Consider the following 18,831-nt stretch of genomic DNA (forward strand, 5'->3'; position numbering starts at 1 on the left):
CAAATCTGTGGATTATCTTCAGTAACCGGGTCATGATTTCTAAAAAGAGACATTCCTGTTGAGTGCCATATAGTCCCATTATATTCCAAAAATGCAGACATCTCTACAGTTGATAAGTCCGAAACCCTGCAACTCACACCAAAACAATCTAGATGGATAAAGAGCACTAAAGGTAAGTTGCTGTTTTTTATTTTGGGTTGAACTGTGCCTTTTAAAAATAACTGTTCAAGTGGAGAACTTATACCTGCAATAACTGATTTTGTTTTGTTCAGGTGATAATTCTCTCTAGGTTCATCACTTCTAGTGACCCCTTTCACATTGTTTGATATATAAATTTTGATTATATCCGCTTTAAGTAACTGGCCAAGCAGAGAACTTCATTACACAAATGAAGTCATTGATAGGTAGAAAAAAATGTAATGCTGTGGTGAATATCAGATGGTTTTCTTCGATAGTGATCTTAGCTTTGATTCAAAAATCAAATACACAACTAAAAGTGCCTTTAATCACCCCGTGTGGATCTGAGGGAAGCTCACCAGTTGACTTTTTAAAAAGCTGCTCTAAGATGTATCTACTTTAACCTTGTCTTTTTGTAGAACTGTCATTTAATTTCATTTGATCTTCATTTTTTTGCACATTCTCTGTCTCTGCAGTATATTCGTTACTTTTTCTGTATCTTATGTGTATTTTTAAATGTTACACTTTATGACATTTATACAAAATAAATGGAAATATGGTATCACATGGTAGCTTGTCGACCTCAGTGCCTGTTCTGCATGAGATTTGTTTTCCTTTAAGACACAGAACAACACTCAGAGCAAACACAATCCTTGTTCTGTAAGCTATTCAATACTAAATCTCCTATTAGTATTCCAACTCCAGTCTGTTCTGTCCAGTGTCTCCTTTGCCTCCATTGTTCGAAATAATCGCTTCAAAGACAGATATATGGAAATGTGATTTCTAATATACATCATCTATATAGGAGTTCACTGTGCATGTGGCTGTATGTGCATTTTATTTGTGGGTCTCTTTCATTCTTTAAGCAGTTCAACGGACATTGAAACACCTGCAGCTTCTGTAGCCTTACCATGTGAATTATAAAGGAAGTTGTTAAGTTTGCACAAGAAATCTTTCATGTTTGATAAGTAAGCATCAAAAAAATAAATGTCAAACTACTGCTCTTTGCTTGAGAGGGAATCAAAGACGATTGCAGTTACTTTAATGAAAGGCGAAACCTACTGTGAGCTCTGGCATGTGGCAGCAGACAAAAGCAGAATATGTCTTCAGTCATCATTTGTCAGTTAAGAAAGTTAAGAAATCCCATGAAATTCAATGAAGAGAACGTTAAGCCATGTTTGTTTGTGTGTGAGAGGATCGGAGAGAGAAAGAGAGAGACGTTCCATGGTTGAGTAATTGTAGTTGTTGCCCTGGTGTCATCTCTCGTTCTTTCAGTGCCATTTAGTATGAGAGGTATTTGTTAAGCTTGAATGCTCCCAGACAAGCAGGGATGATATACATTGTGTTTGCCAAAGGAAATGGGGGTCTGTATACCATGGCTTATTTCAGTGCAAGCAAGGCTTTTGTGAATTTGACATCACTATCTAATTTCCAGTTCGATTTGATTTGAGAAATTATGATGTTACAATGACAACATATGCGAGCAGTTCAGGCTTAATCAAACTAAATTAGAAATGATCCAAATTCAGATGCATGTCCTCAGTGTGTGGTTCAATCACTAAAACGTGAATTCAAAACATAGAATTAAACCAAAATTAACATGTAATTGTCTGTCTTTTACCGTCCCACCTTACACTCTGGCAGAAATAATACATTTACACACTCACACACTCATATACACACATAGCAGGGAGGAATTCTGATTCATTTCTAAGAATCCCACACCTAGTGCAGCTCTGTCAGCTTGTCCAGCCGTGATTCAATCTAGATATGACTGTGTTAATTATATCCTTGCATTATATGTGGCAAGTGTATTGATGCAATCACAATTCTCCCCTTTGATGGCTGTGTCATATCCCACAGTGCACCTTAGCTGTTTTAAAGCCACATCACCATGAATGATGGCTGGCAGCGGTCTGACCCACACACCCCTAGTGGTGGTTGCATTTTATTTTTTTTTAACAAAGCACCCTGTCTCTGCAAGATGGATTTGAAATCACACAGCACCTCCTACTGTTTGAAAAACCACATCTTGCTTGGTCACTGGATCCAGTGGACCACAGCAAGTTATTCAGGCAAGCTGTTATATAGTTAAGTGCTTGATTCATAGGGCACCATTATGTAGAAACTCCCATAGAGCTGCCTTTGCATGGGTGACAGATTAAACAGTAATAATGTTCTTCCTCTCGCTTGATTCAAAGTTATGTGTCCCTGTCGAAAGACTTAAGACATACTGTAGTGTGTCTTCCCTCAAGGTTAGGGTCTAATATGGCTTTATTCACTCAGTGGCACTGTACTGGGTTAGGGTTGTGGTAATCAAACCAGATAATTTGATGTCTTTTGTCTCAAAAAGTGACCCTGCTTAAAATGTGCTGAAACCCAGCAGCTCCCCAAGTCATAATTCTCATCATACATTTTGGAAATAAACAGCTAATAACAATAACAAAAACTTTGTGAATGTATCTGCTGTAAATATCTACTTATTTCCCCACTTATTATCTCATTTACTTTATGTACTGTAGTTCTATTTTGACTCCCAGTCAAGAGAAAATGTCACAGTAATCAGACAAAGTAACAGCTTACAGAGACAGTAGTAAAAATGTCAAGCAGTGATGAATAAAGGTCTTTTTATTTAGTAATATAAATACGAGTTCACATCCATCCTATTCTCATTTTTATTTATTTATGTGGTGAATGAGAGGCACCTGAGAAACAACTGAGATAATTTGTGAAATAGATGGAGATGTCATGCTCAAATTACCCAGACGTTCCCTCCTTCACACAGGAGCAGTGGGAGCTACCTAGATTTTTTGCTTCAATGTCTTTAAATTAATGAGCCGTTTTGTCAAGTGCAGATTCATCATAGACACATTTTGCTTGGAGTGAAGCAGACTTATTCACATCATTCTGTCCATTTAATGTTGTTTGTTTCACATATCTCAAAGGAAAAATATGTCAGCGACTTGCTGAAGATGCCTGGACTTTATGTTGTTACAGTACCTATAATTTACAATAGGCTAATATTACAATCCTGTGCCAGATAAGAGGATCTAGAAACTGAGAATGAATTAATATTACAAAACATAAATCCATGAATATGCCTCCCATTTTTCACAAACTTACAGTAATGTTGATGAAACAATTGCAATATCAAGATAAATGCACTAGATGGCGCTGTGTGAGAGAAAGTTACTGATCTCATACGCACCACAAACTTCAAAAGAAAATGCCAAGAGCTTCAATTTTACATTTGCGCCACCAACTTTGATTAAGCCAATAGATTTTGCTTGATTAGATTAGATGTTTTGTTGGCCTGTGGACTGACAGTAAACCCTGTGACAATTTCCAAAGGGTGTGGGGTATTTGACTTTCACATAACTGGAGTTTAAAGGGGTATATAGTAAATTAAGTGTGAATCAAAAGCAGCCGTGATGTTTCGTAAAAAATGGAAATGACCACCCCGTTAGGCCCTGTCAGTTTCTCCACAAAAACACTCACTATAATTGAGACAAGGTAATGGCGCAAATTTCTGAACAGTCTGATTGAATCAGCAAATGTAATTTGCTCGTTCATGCTATGATTTCACACCGTGCAGAGGCTCAATGATCCTGAATGTGGTGCGACACAGGGAGAAGCGCGCTGCGCTCCCGGTAGAGGTCCTGCGGGGACAGGATCACACCTCACCGGCCGAGGCGGGGATACAAACATACTGGAGGCTTGAAAGCAGCTGAGCCAAAGGATTTTTTACCCAGAGAGCACTCGGCTCGCTCCCACGGGCTGCTTCGGTTAATTGTGATCAGGGTGAGCGGGGTGGTCGCCGCCTGCATCTCTTTCTGTATGTGTGTGTATGTGTGTGTCTCCCCTCCTCAGCGCACAGGCGCCCTGCACTCCAGTCTGCTGACACACCGGGAGGACAATCTGCACTACACGTCCGTGTCATTGGACTCTATGTGGATACAAAGCCCGGTCAACACAGATCCATGGGGATACTGCAGCCTGCGACCTTTTACATGAAAACTGGTAAGTGACTTAGATTATTTAAAAAGGCATATTTTTGGACAGTATGTTCTCAATTCTCCAACTTGAAACAGCTCTCATCTAATAGGTGGCATTCTTGATCGCTATCTGCTGTCAGATTTAGTGTCTTACTCCTCGAATTACACCAAACAGAGAGACGTGTATTTTAAATTTAGCCTACAAACTCTTGTTAATGAGCAACCACCGAATCAAAGGCCATTTTAACTGTTTAAATAATTACTGTCCTTCTAAATGACTGCAGTCTTCTGTGTTTTTACTTGGACGCACTCAGTTTAGTCTGAAATCCTAGACTCATACGTTGGAGCTGAATTAATGAAGGCATAAACTGACTGGGTTGTTAAATCTAGCATATGGCAGAAAGTCGCCAGATAAGCAGGGGACACAGTAAGACCGAGGAGACAATTGGTCTCCTGTGTGTAGACGGGTTTTATGATAATGAAAGTGGACCCCGCTGGCCAGCCCAGTCCTGAACACTAAGATCATTCTCAACAAGTCACAAGTGCTGTGGGCGCCTGCTTGGTGCTGAGGCAGCGAGTGTGTGTGACAGCACCATTATTCAGGAAGATGCATAATTGCATTAGTCTTACACTGGATAGATAAACTGTCTTGATAACCTGACCCAGATGAAAACCAAAACTCAGTGCAGAATGCTATTTGGCTGGACCAGTGGCTGGACATGTTTTACGCAGTTCTAGCATTAAATTAAAAAAAAAAATCTCTGGTCAGATTTGGCAAACTAAGTGCAGTTTAGCTGTAGACACTCTTAAACAAACAATTATGTTTGTTTGTCCATATGGTTTCCAGATATTTCCTGTGATTTGTTTGCTAGACATGCTTTACAGCGTTTCATTTAGCATAGAGGGTACAAACAGGCTTGTCAACAACTTAATTAATCATACCATAGGTTTTAGTAGAAGTTGGTCTTGATAGTTTTGTAATATTGTAATAGCTGAAATGAAAAATTCCTCTGTTTCCACTTCCAGTGTGATTAACACAAAACACATGTTTTGACCTACATTTATCCACTTTAGCACAACAGGCCCATATGAAATACAAGAGACTGATCGTCTTTAGACTCTTCAGTACAGTAGAATCAATAAAAACAACATCTGATAGTGGACCAGCTGATTGATTCAGGAAATCATGGTCCTTGCTGCCTGGAGACGCTCATGAATTTTGCAATTGCACCTCCAGTGTGTATACGCTCGAACTAAAGTGAAGAGAAATAGGGGGCGTCTGCTTGAGTACAGATACACTATTTATTCCTGAATAGGGAATAGGACACACAATTTGGCTGATGTGAGAAGCACTCGTATCTTTTAGAGGGACTCCAGGGGGCACAAAGACAGACCATCATGTATTGCTGACTCTCTGTCCAAACACAATTCCTTAATGCACTCTGAGAGTCAGAGATCTAATAAGAAGTGGAAGAGCATCTTCAATAATGAAACCCCACCTGCATTTCTGCTGCAGAGTGAGGGCTGGGGCTGAGAGGCTTCATAAATAACAGAAACCAGACCTGACACTTGCTGCTCCAACGTCTGGAAACTGCCAATAATCCCTCTCATCTACTAAGATGCTGTTCTGGCAGACTGAAGGGAGGGGGCACAATGCTTAGTTTTAGTTTGCAGTCATCAAGTAAATGCAGCCCAGTGCAGCAGCTTTACCCTATTAAACAGTTCTGCAGAGAGAGATATTCAATTACCTTTTACTGACAAGGAGACTACAAGAAGAGCTTTCCTGGATAATTTAGCCAACAACAACACAGGGGAGCAGAATTGTTTCCACTGACAAAACATCTTGATTTGCATGCAGATTTTTATTTTATTATCTTGATTTCTCAAGTCATGGCTTTTGGGCTCCATGTTTTATGAGGCAAATCAGCATCATCATCTTCACTCAGGCATTCATTCAGATGTTGTTGTCACAGGAGCGTTGTTGTGATACAAATTAATTTCCTCTCCAATATTTGAGATAAATCCCCTTTAGCAATTAACCTGCATTTGAGTAATTAACCTGTGCCTGTCGCTATCTAATAACTACACGCTCTTGAGGCTCAACTCGCTCTTTTCCAGCTTTGTAAATTGAGATAGCTCTTTTGCTACGAGTTCATTATCCTTATGTTTTACCATGTTGTATGAGAAAGGCATGAAACAAAGTCACATGAATGCTTATTGATTTGTGATCTGGCAGCTTCCATGCAAATAAACAGTGTAGATTCCTTTGTTTTGAACCTTCTTGTTCTGCTATGAAGCGAGCCTTTCTCCTGAAACAGAATGTGACCCTCGCTGCTGTTCTTAAGACTGACCCTGTGGCTGACAGAGCCGCAAGCTGTCCCTGCAATGAAAAGACAGCACTGTGTTGAGCTCCGAAGATTGACCCAGCAGGCCCCATGACTCTCCTGTTGTGTCTCTTGAAGAGTCTCATGAGCGTGATTTATTTAGTTCAGAAGTTGCCCTCAAAGAGCAGCTTTCATACTGTCTATACTGAACAGAAAGTGACTCAAGAAAAAAAAAGGATAGGTGTATGCTAAGTATGCCACTCAAGTGAGTAAGTGCTGTATATCAAGCAAATAAGCTAAAAGACTGCCTTCGTGACAGTAATCCGCTTTGCTCTACAGTACACTAAATGGAGGTTTTCTTTCAATTGGCCATCTGCATCAGTGTGTGTGTGTCTGGTTTTGTATTGCAACCAAGAAGGAGAGAAGCTTTTTATCCCCCCCTTCAGCTGCCGAGTGCCTGAAATATTTAACAGGGACTGCACTATTTTTGGGTTTGTGCTCGGTTTGTTGAGGAGCTTATGTAATATGTAGTTTCAGCTCAACATGCATGGTACTGTTGTGTACCAAATAACACACCAGCGACTCAGCTAACTTAAGTGTAGTGATGCTGTAAACAATATGATTTTGCAGCCATACTGTACGCCACTATAAAGGATACTGTAAATGAGAGCAAGGACTTCTGCACCATCGGTGCTTTGATGAATTCAATTACCATTTTTATGACAATGTCTTGTACGTCACGGAGGCAGGGCCAGTCCACATCTTCTCATGTTACTTGTTTCTCTGAGATATCGATCAACTCGTCCCTCCAATCTTTCCCTCTTTCTTTCTCAATTTGTCTCCTTTCTCTCTCTCGCTACTGTTCTCCTCCCTCTCCTCTCTCCTCTGAGGTGTCAGATTCTCTGACTCATGCCCTGGTGTGGAGGATGGGAGGAAAGCAGGGATGAAAGAGAAGAGAGGAAAGTCATTTTGCAGATAGAGAGAGTGACCTTCATCCAGTAAGAGGGATGGGATAAAAGCTAGAGTTAATACCCTGCCAAAGTGTATTCTCCCCCATGCCAAAAAAACCATTCAGAATGATATATGGTCCTAATAGAAGCTCTCTAATAATAAGAAGCATGCCATTGTAAGTCAAGGCGAGGCAAATGACCAGAAAATTCCAGTGTTGAATCCAGAGGAATAAACACTCTGGAGAAGTCAAACTGTTTAATCGAATGAAAACAGCACTTCAGCATGTAACATACAAAACCAGATTTTCCTAAATTCACTGTAAGAGATTTATAATATGAAAAAGACTAGTTTGAAACTGAAATAAAGCTGCAATGATTAGGCAATTAATCAAAGGAAGAAATGTGTTGATTTGCTGCTTTTCTTTGTCATATATATGATAGTAATTTAAATATCTTTGGTTTTTGGACTGATTGATGGATAAAACAAGAAATTTGAAGACGTCACCTAAGACTCTGGTAAATTTTTCAATATATTACAGACAAAATGATGAATCGAGAAAATAATAAGTAGATTAATCGATAATAAAACTATCTACCTACCTAAACTAAGGTAAGGAAAGCTAAATGACAAGTGTGCAGTATATGGGCTTGGGCCACACTGTCCCCATGCTAACTAAAGCCAGTGTAAATACAGGCTCAGATGGTGTCACTGTGTGTCTGGAACCAGCAGCCGCTTGGGAGATAACAATTGACAGCCCAGAAACACAGCCCTGTAAGGTTCATTATCTGTATGTTTGTGTTGTTTTATCCCTGCTGGCAATAAGAAGGAGGAAGGAACTCGAGTTTACCTAATGAGGAGACGAGATCCTTTGTGAAAACAACTGCATCAACATTTGATCAATGCATGTTTCTCGCAGAGTAGCCATGTTATTTCAAGGGTATATATTAACTAATAACCATTGAGCCAGAACTAACTAAACACTGCTCTGGCCTGACAGTTACAGAAACTAATGGCTTAGGATAGACTGCCATAATGGAGTGTCAATTACACTGCTGTTCATTAGCTATTGGATTCACTCGTAATTATGCAGATTCTGCAGCCAGATTGACACCATTGTAAGTTGCTGTGACAAGAAGAAGCCCTGAAAGTATTGATTCATGCCACTTTGAGATATGACAGACTTTGCAAATGCAACCGTTTCAATAATTTGCACATGTTGTAACTCCTGAGCGGTCATCACATTGCTGAACGTGGAATGACAGTTGGCATAATGGTGAGAAATAATCTGCTTTTGTGTATAGATAAGAGACTTTTAGTTCTGATATAGTCCAAAATATGTCTGGGGGATGAGGGAGATATTACAGTATTATGTTATAAATAAGAACCACATTTAATAACCAATGTGATAATGCTCTAAATTCTTCATCAGGCAGAAATCCTATACAGTTTTGGAAGATGCCTAGAATTTTGTCACAGCACTTCGAATTAGAAACTTTCATTGCAACTTTCCAGCAGATTTGTTAATGCAATTTGCAGGAAATCTTGTAGTTTTATTTACTGTTTACACACCACAGATCATGGATGAAAAACACACTGCCTTAGGATAATCTTATCAGTGTCAGCCCACATTTAGGTGCAGTGGCTGCAATGAACATGGCTGTTGTCCTCCACTCTGCTGCAGGGAAGCCGATCTGGCTCCAAGAGCAGCAGGCAGCGCAGGGGTCTGATAACCCTCTCTGGGGCCTTGTGGTTGACAGGCGGCTCGCACTGCAGGCTGACACGGTTATGCTTTAACACCAGATGAAGACGGGGGCTGATAGGAGAGGACAGTCCCCTCTGCGCCAAGGGCTGACCCTTCCTATTATATGTGACAGAGCTGAGACAGACATGCTGAGAGATGAAACACTGCTCTTTAATTTCAAGCCTCTCCTGTTTCACAACTAAAGCCCTCTCCTCTTGTCTCTTTTCTTTTTTCTCTCTCATCTCAGTGGAGAGAGTGTGGAAGGGCAGCCATGGTGAAGAAACCTTTTCATACTTGAATCAAGTGCTTTTAAGTCTTGAAGTTGTGAGCTTTGCCTGTCAAAGTGTCATCATTTTTACTATTGGCAACGGGTTCTAAATGAAGACACAATTTTGGTTGGACCAGTTTTGGTCATTTTCCCATGAGAGATTTTTGTATTTGTGTTTTCTTTTCTGCTCTTCTCAGGGATTAAAGTGGGCAGGGTTCAGTTGGGAAAAAGTGATGTCATATATTTCCTTGTACCAATCAGATTTCAGCAATATTTGAACATAAAACTGACGGTCTGTTGTTGGGTTGTTAAGTTGTCATCAATTCACCCACACAGCCCTGAGGAGTATTACACACTAAGAATTAATTTTGTTTACTTTAACTTTGTTGCGTATTTAGTCATGAATTTATTAAATGTCATTGAGAAAAACTATATCAAGGGCTTTAAAACAGCCTAGTTTACTGTTGCTACAGCTGAAAGAACATAAGATATCATTTATAAAAGTCTGAGAGGAGGTTTAAAGTATGCTTCATTTGCACAAGAGTTTTTGGTTGCATATATAGTCTTCTCTCAGTTGCGTTAAAATCACTGTGTGGCTCATAAAGCAATATTACTGATGAATCCCAGCATGACTTGTGGCTGCGATGTGGTTAAGGCTAATCCAAACATGCAGCCCCTCTTTGAATATTTCATTCACATGGAATTGAGTTCATTTAATCAAGAAACCTCTGCATAAAGTCGTAATTTAAGTATTCAGAGTCTGTTGAATGTGCAATCGTTAGCTGTGTTAGTCCAATAGCTTCCACAATTTAGAGCTTCTACACATACTCTTGGGCACATTACTGAATGTAGTCAAAATTCATAGACAGAATGTGTTTGTATGTGTGTTCTTGTGTGGATGTGTGCACACATGTTTCCCTGAGGATCTCATTTAACTGGCTGACCACTGGTGAAGAGGAGCCTAGAAAGGACTCGATTTCTTTCCCCTCTTGTACTGTATGTAATTCTATTCCTTTATCATCATTTCAGGAGATGACGCTCTCATTGTGTCATCCCATATAGTCAAACATGGCAATATTGAGTTTGTTCATGACAGATAGCTGCAGAAAGTTATCCTGTGGAACTTCTCATCAGATCAAAGCCTGTCCGCTCTTGTGTTTCAACAGGACACTTTCTGTGTATGTGTGTGTGTGTGTGTTAGTGTGTGTGTGAATTATTGGCTCCTTTCATCCCAGCAGCTGTATGTGGGTATGTGTGTGCTTTGTTTTGGTGCACACAGACCTGTGAAAAATGTGGCTGTCTCAGTGAGTGTGTGTGTGGGGGGGAATGTGCGAGCATGTGTCTTGCTTTCACCTCTTGGCCTTACCATACACATTGACACCCTCTCACTTACTGCTCTATACTGTATGTGCCCACCCTATCCTCTCTGCGCCTGTGTGTTTATCGAGCATACACTCAATACCCTCGACCCTCTGTATGTACTAAATGGGGAGGGGAACCTTGTTTCTATCTTTCACCATGGAGACCAGGCATGTACTCATTCCTTCTTCATTTCCTCTAAGCCGGCCCAGAGCCGTCTGTTTGCTAGTGAGGGACATGGTTGCCTCAGAACAGGTGTCCAGTCCTCTAGACAAGCGGGTTGTACAACATCCTTTTCATCTCGACAGTCTCTCTGGAGTGGATGCTTCTGAAAACATCGCAAGAAAAAAAAAAATTGTTGCTGGCTGTCAAGGGATGTATGCTGGTTGCTTTTATCTGTGACATCTTTGATGTATACTTTATGGAAGTAAGACCAAAAACACACCTCACGATATCTTAAAGGATAATTCTGGTTTATTACATATTTTGGTGATAAATTGGGTCTTATTTTTGTAGTATTTTCTAGTTATAACATTGTACTGGTAAGACCCAGTTAAGCACATATTTACATCTGTTAAATTGTTTATGTTATCATATATATAAATCAAAATGTTCTGATATCAGTGAAGTTCATCCAATAGTATATGTATATTTTGAATACTGTGTTACAGATGGACTATGTTAGTCGTATGTTTATATTAGGTATTAGGTTCTAGGACTAATGATTTTTTTCATTACCGATTAAACTGGTGATTATTGTCTCAAGTAATTGATTACTCGTTTAGTCTATGAAATGTCCAAAAGTAGTTAAAAAACACATATCCCAGTTTTCCAGATTCCAGGATAATGTCTTCAAATATTGTGCTTTGTCTGACCAACAGTCTAAAACCTAAAGATATTTCATTTACTATTATATATGACAAAGAAAAGCAGCAAATCGTCACATTTGAGAAGCTGGAAAAAATTCTGTGTATATAAAGATGAATACAAGCAGTGACTTGTAACAAGGAGCTCCTGCATACTGGATTCAGTCAGGCTTCGCAGGACCAAGGTTACACAGTCAGTGACAGAGGAGCAGGACAGCGGATGGGTTCTCTGCTTCTCTCTCTCCTGCTCTGACTGTATTTTGGCAGTCTGGCGCTGCAGTCTGCACTTTGCTAATTCCCTGTTCTGAGTTACCAGGTCTAATTTAGAACAGAGGGGCTCTGTTCATCCTGGAACGCTGCTGCTTGTGATTCTGGAAATGAGGAGTTCAGAGACACCGCCCTCACACAGAGACAGAGCACATGCCTTGTTATCAACCCACAGAGCAGCACATAATGATCCCTCCAACCATTAGCTCCTAATGCAATAAAGTGCTAACATTTTAGTCATGCCCTTCAGTGCCTAAACATAATGAAGTTAGCCCACGGGTTGCACAAATGTGCTCTGTGATAACACATGTGTTCAGGATGGATCGATCAAGCTTAAAGTCATGATTACTTGGCCTTATATCTGTAGCTGACAGCAAGCAAAATGTTCCATTTTTTGTTTATCTCAGTCCCCCGGGAGCTTTGTTTGATATTTATGGAAATTGTATGGAGATGAGCTTCTAACTCATAGTTCTATAAGTCAGTCCAATGAGCATATCTCTCAAAAAAGCAGAGGAAGTTTGATTGGGTGCAATCTAATCCAGTAAAATTACACTTTGCTCCACTTACTACCACATTCTGACAGGCTGGCATGTCAGACTGTGCCGCGGCCATGGAGGGAATATAAAAACCATACAGGCAGTCAAGCTCTGTGACATCTTAAGAGGGATGTGTGTGAGCATTTGAACGTGTCTTTGCAAGCATCCAGTGCATAAATAAACCAGCAAAGCAACGATGGCCTTGTGCACTAAGCAAAAGCAATAAACCTGCCTACAACAAGTCTCTCAGGAACTGGATCTCATCTAAAATAACACCCATTTATTAAACATGATCTCCTCACATAGCTCACCAAATCTACAGACAGCATGCAAATTTATAAAAAACACCCGTGTCAGGTGAAGTTAGTAAGATTGCAGCAGTAGGCTAGTATACAGTGACACTGTAAGCTTGTTGGAATGCACTTGGCAGACAAACAAATAGCCTTGATGAGTCAAAAAAGAGAGGATAGTTTGTTACTGAATAAAAGTGGTTATCCATGCACTGTCAGGTGTGTTTTTTCCTCAAATATCTGAAAAACATCATTACTGTAAAATCAAATGCATTTTATTATAGTATTGAAAGTAGAGCTGATACGATAAGTTGATTAATCGGCAACCGCTCTGATAATTGATTTATTGTTTAAGTCATTTTTAGCTATGCTAGCGGCATGGCTGTAGAGATGGCAATGTCGGTCAGTCGGCCAGTCTGCCACTTTGGTCCAGATTGAAATATCTCAACATAATTCATCCTTCACATGATGACTCCTAATCGCTTTGGGGATCCCCTGACGATGAATTATTTAATTTAGAAAATAATCAGCTGATTAATTGATAAAGAAAATAATTGTTAGTTGCAGCCTTAATTGTAAGCATTTGTAAGCATTTGTCATGTCCTCTGCAAAATGTTAGGAAACGATCATTGCCTTTAATCCCACAGCATCTAAAGTAGCCATATTTATGTGTTGCATATTTATCAATCTACTTCCCCTGTCTATGCTGACAAATATAAGCAAATATAAATCAAGATGAAACATGACTGATTCCATGAACTAATTATACACATCATGCTGAGACTGCAAGCAGCCAGGTGACTCACACATTAATCATCATACCATATGTCACATAACTGACATGCACGTAGCCGCTGCCACATTGTCATTCTGGGATCAGTGCAGATGCTTCTCATTTGCCGTCTGTGAATAAATTTTGCTCTGTCTCCCCATAACTGTGTTTTTTCTCTCTGACTGACTGTGATGGAATAGATAAAACTATGTCCCCAAACCAGGTCCCCAAAGAAACATTTTCAGTTTTATGAAAACTGTTTCGAATTGAATTTAATTAACTTTGTATGAATCTCATGCCACGTTCGTCTGAAAGGAAATTTCTTCTTCTTTTTTTCCAGAAGCTCACTGGGAGAGAAGCTGCTTGTCAGTTAATGAAGACTCAGATAGTAGTTAGTCATCAATGACCACCCACAGTCTGTTAGGGCCCCAAAGCTCTGATGAGATGCAACATCAATGACACCGCTGGTGCTTCTGGTCAATATCCTGCACACACAATGGTGTTTATTATGACTTTGTAATGAATCACCATCAATATCACATTGACTAATGAATAAGTTCCTCACACAGATACTTGATTTCAAAGTGCGTACAAAGGCCTTTCGATAGTATAAATGTGTTTGATTTCGTCTTTGGTTTGTCCTCTATCCATCTGAATGTCTTTGATCTCCGGGAATTATCATTCAGTGAACAATGCAGTTAGATACAGTACAAACAATTTCCGAGAAATGAACTAGAACACAGCCATTAGTTTTAATAGTGGCACATAATGTTCAGTGAATAATGACACTGAATTTCTTTGTGTGTGTGTGTGTGTGTGTGTGTGCAAGAGCTACATCTTGAGTGCAAACAATGGTGCGTGTGTGAGCATGAATGCATATGTTCATGACTTGATTCACATGTCTCTTTGCTAGTATGGAAGCGCAAATACTTTAGAAATAATTAACAACTTATTTATGATTCTTTTCTCTCTCAGAGCAGCACTGAAGGACCTCGGAGAGCCAGAGAACGAGTGCTGGCCTTCGTTTGACTGTGTGACCAGCGGATGAGCCTTGTTCATGCGTCTCCCTGCGTGCCACTCCCACATCACTATGAACTGTGAGCAGGACTTTGGAGACGGGGGCTTGGGAGTGACCCTCACACTACGACTGCTCATGCATGGAAAGGTACAAGCCTCCCGCTCACATTGTTTACAAATGACTGAATGCATGCTGCAGCAGTCTGGGCTTTGTTAAGCATAAGATTGGCCACCGCCTCATAATACTACAAGGATTATGTTTAAACTTTTTTAGAATTGTATTTAGTGTTTGTAATTACCTTTATCTCCTTGTATTTTAGGAGGTTGGCAGCATCATAGGAAAGGTGAGAATTTCTATTTTTATTTTACTACAGAAAATACTGCATATAAAGGTATCAATCATAAACAACAGAATGGTATTCCTTTATCAGATGAGGTCGATGTCTTGAAATGCTATGTTTGTGTCTAATCTTATGTAAATCTAGTTATTTTCCATTGTTCTAAACCAAATACCTTATTGATGCCTTTTATGCGGATTCGTCATAAGCCTTCGTAGAATAATTTTCCTCCACGTCTTGATTCTGTTTTGAAATCAACGCAGACCACAAAGCCCTCTAAGAACCAATTGTTGTTTTGAATGTAATGTTGTTCTAAATGTAATTGCCTTAAACCAACCCTCTTAAGACCTCGCCACCACCCATAATGCAACACAGCAATCCATCAAACAAAAACATTAGTGCAGTGACTGCAAGGCTCCTGTTGAAACGGAGCTCCAAAGACATATTACTGTTGGACCCTTGTGGGCACTTTTAGTGTGTGTTAGGAAGGGCCTGGCTGCTCTGTGTTGCTTCAGTAGCTCCCGCTATCACGCCTTGTAATACAACACCTACAAAAGACATCAATAGAAGAAAGAACAGGGACAAAAAAGAAATGAATGCCGAAAATAAAGAGTGCTGGAAAGAAAGATGTCACAATGGATGCTGCAATGTGTTGCAGAAATCAAAATATCTAAGAGAAAATTAAAAATTAAAAATAAAGGGAGAGAAACAGAGATGAGCTTGGCACATATTGTGCAGCTCGACCGAGAGAGGCACTTGGTCTACAGTACTTGGACTAATAACTTGCCACTCCACCCTTCAAGCCTTTTCCCCTTCCTATCTCTTTGGCATACCTCTCATCTCTTTCCCATCAATAGAAGACCGGCCCCAGAGAGACCACATATAATAATAATTACAGTGTAGCGCAGTATGTGCGATGATACTGTTTTTGATGCTCTTGTAACGAAGTGGTCGTCAGTGGATGCATGGAGGTGTGAACAGTGGTGTGACAGCTTGGATGGACTTAAGAGAAAAGGAAATGGGGGACAGGAGAAGAAGCAATCTAAAAACCAGCAGAGGATGTGCTGCAGTGTGACACAATCTGACAAAATCTTCAAAATGTTCTTGTCCCTGGCAGGAGATCTTCACACACACTGCACATATAGCAATTACAGCAGGTGTACGTCCTCTTCAGACGCACAGATGTATTTGATTGTATCTTTTTGAGACAGCAGTGCAGAAGACACCACTGTGATACATTGCACATTCAAACTCTAGCTGAAATTTGTTCTGCTAAATTCCAATCAGACGTTCATGGTTTGAAATGGCAGGTTTCACTTAGAGGTCGGAGACACTGTGATGTAAGTATTTTTCAAACAAAGCACATTTAATTGTGTTTAAAGCTGTCCTTCATCTTCTCTTTTCCAGAAAGGAGAGACGGTGAAACGAATACGAGAAGAGGTACAGTGCCCATGATTTAGAGCTTTAAAACAACAACTTTTCATCTTCATGATTTACTTTCTGCATAGTGAGTTATGCTATTTGGTGTTGATTATACGTGTGTGTCTGAGTGACTAGCTGTGTGGGTGTCAGCATACAGCCGAAATAAGTGCACTTTGTTCCCAGTTTCTTATACTAAGACATGAACCAACCAAATCTCTTTTGTTTTCTGCTTTCTCTGTCTTTGAGTCCAGTTGGTTCATCTCGAGAGAAAACATAACTCAATCTCAGAAGGCCTCTAATACTGGTCAGGCTTTCTGGCAGTTGTATGTATTAATAATAAAGCTCTTCCTGTTTGGGAGCTTTGAGTCTGGAAACCAGACAGAACAGGTACATTGTCCGAATTGCCTTTTGGGCAATAACGGCACCTTTTCAATTTAAATCCTCTCCCTCCATCATTCATTACCCTTCCTCTAGCTGCTCTCGCACCAAATCCCCTTTCTCTTTCTTTTCCTGCTTAAAACAACTTCCTTTATCTATGTCTGCCCCTCCATTCCCTCTTTATAAATCTCAAGGGTGCAGCCAAACTAATGCCGCTTGGTTAACTCTTTGTATTAAAAAGTAATTAGGCTGACACTGGGGCGGTACACTTGATTCTTTCTTTGGCTGCTCAGGTTTTATGTTGTACTTTATGAGGCAGAAGGATAAACAGAGGAATAGTGAGGTCATGGGACAATGTAGCCTTGCAGAGCTGCTGGATAAACCACTCACCCATGGTCGTCATCCATCCATCCATCCATCCATCCTTCCATCCATCCATCCATCCATCCATCCATCCATCCATCCATCCAGCCAGCCAGCCAGCCAGCCAGCCAGCCAGCCAGCCAGCCAGCCAGCCAGCCAGTTATGGTCTTTGTTACTTCCCAACTGTATGAGCCTCATCCTGTCAGTAACTCCCCAGGCCATAGTGGGAGCATGACTCACTGGAGTGACTGGACAAAATGTTCCAGAGGTCAGAGCACTGTCCTGTCTCTGCTTATATGACTTTAACTCAGAGAAATACAAGGACACAAAATGGAACTTTATTAGATTGTCAGTCTGAGCTACAGAGATGTGCTGTACACCCTAACCCTAACCCTTATACACTTCGGTTTTTGTATGGATTAAACAAAACAGATATAATGTGTTAATTAGTGAGCTTTAGAGGTGCTGGTAGGCTACCTTTGGACAGACCCCGCTAGCTGTTTCTCTCTGTTACCAGTGGGTTAGATTTAGTATATGAAGATATATACATATACAGATACCATTATTTTCATTTATTTAGTCCTTTTTCTTGTAATTCAAGAAATTGTCATGAGAGTCATGTTAGCTTAGCTTAGCATAAAAACTGGAAACAGCTAGCCTGGCTCTGTCCAGTCAGCATATCAGCACCACTTACGTTCACCAACTAACCCGTTATATCTTGTTTCACCCGCACAAAAACCAAAATGTAAAAACAAAAAGTTCAGGAGTGCTGGTAGGTGGATTTCTTACCTAATTTATGGACAGAGCCAGGCAAGCTGTTTCCCCCTTTTCCAGTCACTATGCTAAGCTAAGTTAACCACCTGCTGGCTGTCCTTTAAATTGAACCTCATCTCGTGGCAGTTTTCTTGAATTACAAGAAAAAAGACTAACAAATGATGATGACCTCTCTCCCCACAGAGCAGCGCTCGGGTCAACATCTCAGAGGGCTCCTGTCCAGAGAGGATCATCACCATCACTGGCTCCACAGACTGCGTCTTCAGAGCTTTCACCATGATCACATACAAACTGGAGGAGGTAACTGTAACAGTAATGCATGCGAGCGAAATAAACTCAAGTCGTCATCTCCCATAAACAAGCCATCGTAACAATGTTGCTGTAAACCAAGATCATTTCATGTCTCTCAAGGAAACCAGTTAGGGCGCAATCAGAAAATGTATGCAGCAAGCTTTTGGAAGTTTTCAAAGTCTCAGTGGAGCCAAAATAAGTTTTTTTGAGAGGTAAAAAAAAGTGCAAGAAGCCATTTCACCACATTACAAGAAATCATTTCCTGAGCAACATTACCACTAATGTGCTTTCATCCCTATCGATTATACTCTAAACTGAAGTGATGGAAGGAAAACTTTTTAGCTGTGTTTCATAGCACTTGATGTGCTTTCAGATAAGATTACACTGCAGATGAAAATGTAGGATAAGTGCATTTAGCTGCTGTTGTAAAACCATTTTGACTATTGTAAGTGGAATGGCGTGATATGTGTTGTACAGTAAGTTGTCTGATTAATCATTTGTTGGGCCATTTCACATAAATGCATTTATACTTGGGCAACACATGTTCAGTGCACTCAAAAAATGTGCAAATGATACCAATTTGTACCTGTTAATGATTTGTATATCTCCTCATCGTCTACTAATGAGTTATAGATGGAAGGTTCCTCATGCTATTAATGCCCATGGTGACTGTCCATCACCGCACTAATTAATACGTTTGAA

General features: G+C 40.2%; 1 protein-coding gene across 2 annotated transcripts in view; it reads left to right on the top strand.

Moving 5' to 3' along the window:
* Positions 1-229: 229 nt before the first annotated feature.
* The window catches only part of LOC122883320 (poly(rC)-binding protein 4-like), a 34,191-nt gene continuing 15,589 nt past the window's right edge, over positions 230-18,831 (top strand). The window contains exons 1-5 of one of the 2 annotated variants that reach the window (XM_044211811.1): positions 230-4,197; positions 14,522-14,711; positions 14,884-14,907; positions 16,309-16,341; positions 18,022-18,138. In XM_044211811.1, the coding sequence (XP_044067746.1) occupies positions 14,604-14,711; positions 14,884-14,907; positions 16,309-16,341; positions 18,022-18,138 (282 nt within the window). In that variant the 5' untranslated portion in view covers positions 230-4,197; positions 14,522-14,603. Of the gene's footprint in view, positions 4,198-14,521; positions 14,712-14,883; positions 14,908-16,308; positions 16,342-17,020; positions 17,333-18,021; positions 18,139-18,831 lie in introns of those variants that run through there. The other variant, XM_044211813.1, reaches the window with a different exon arrangement.

The sequence above is a fragment of the Siniperca chuatsi genome, linkage group LG10, assembly GCF_020085105.1.
Source record: "Siniperca chuatsi isolate FFG_IHB_CAS linkage group LG10, ASM2008510v1, whole genome shotgun sequence".
NCBI classification, from domain to species: Eukaryota; Metazoa; Chordata; class Actinopteri; order Centrarchiformes; family Sinipercidae; genus Siniperca; species Siniperca chuatsi.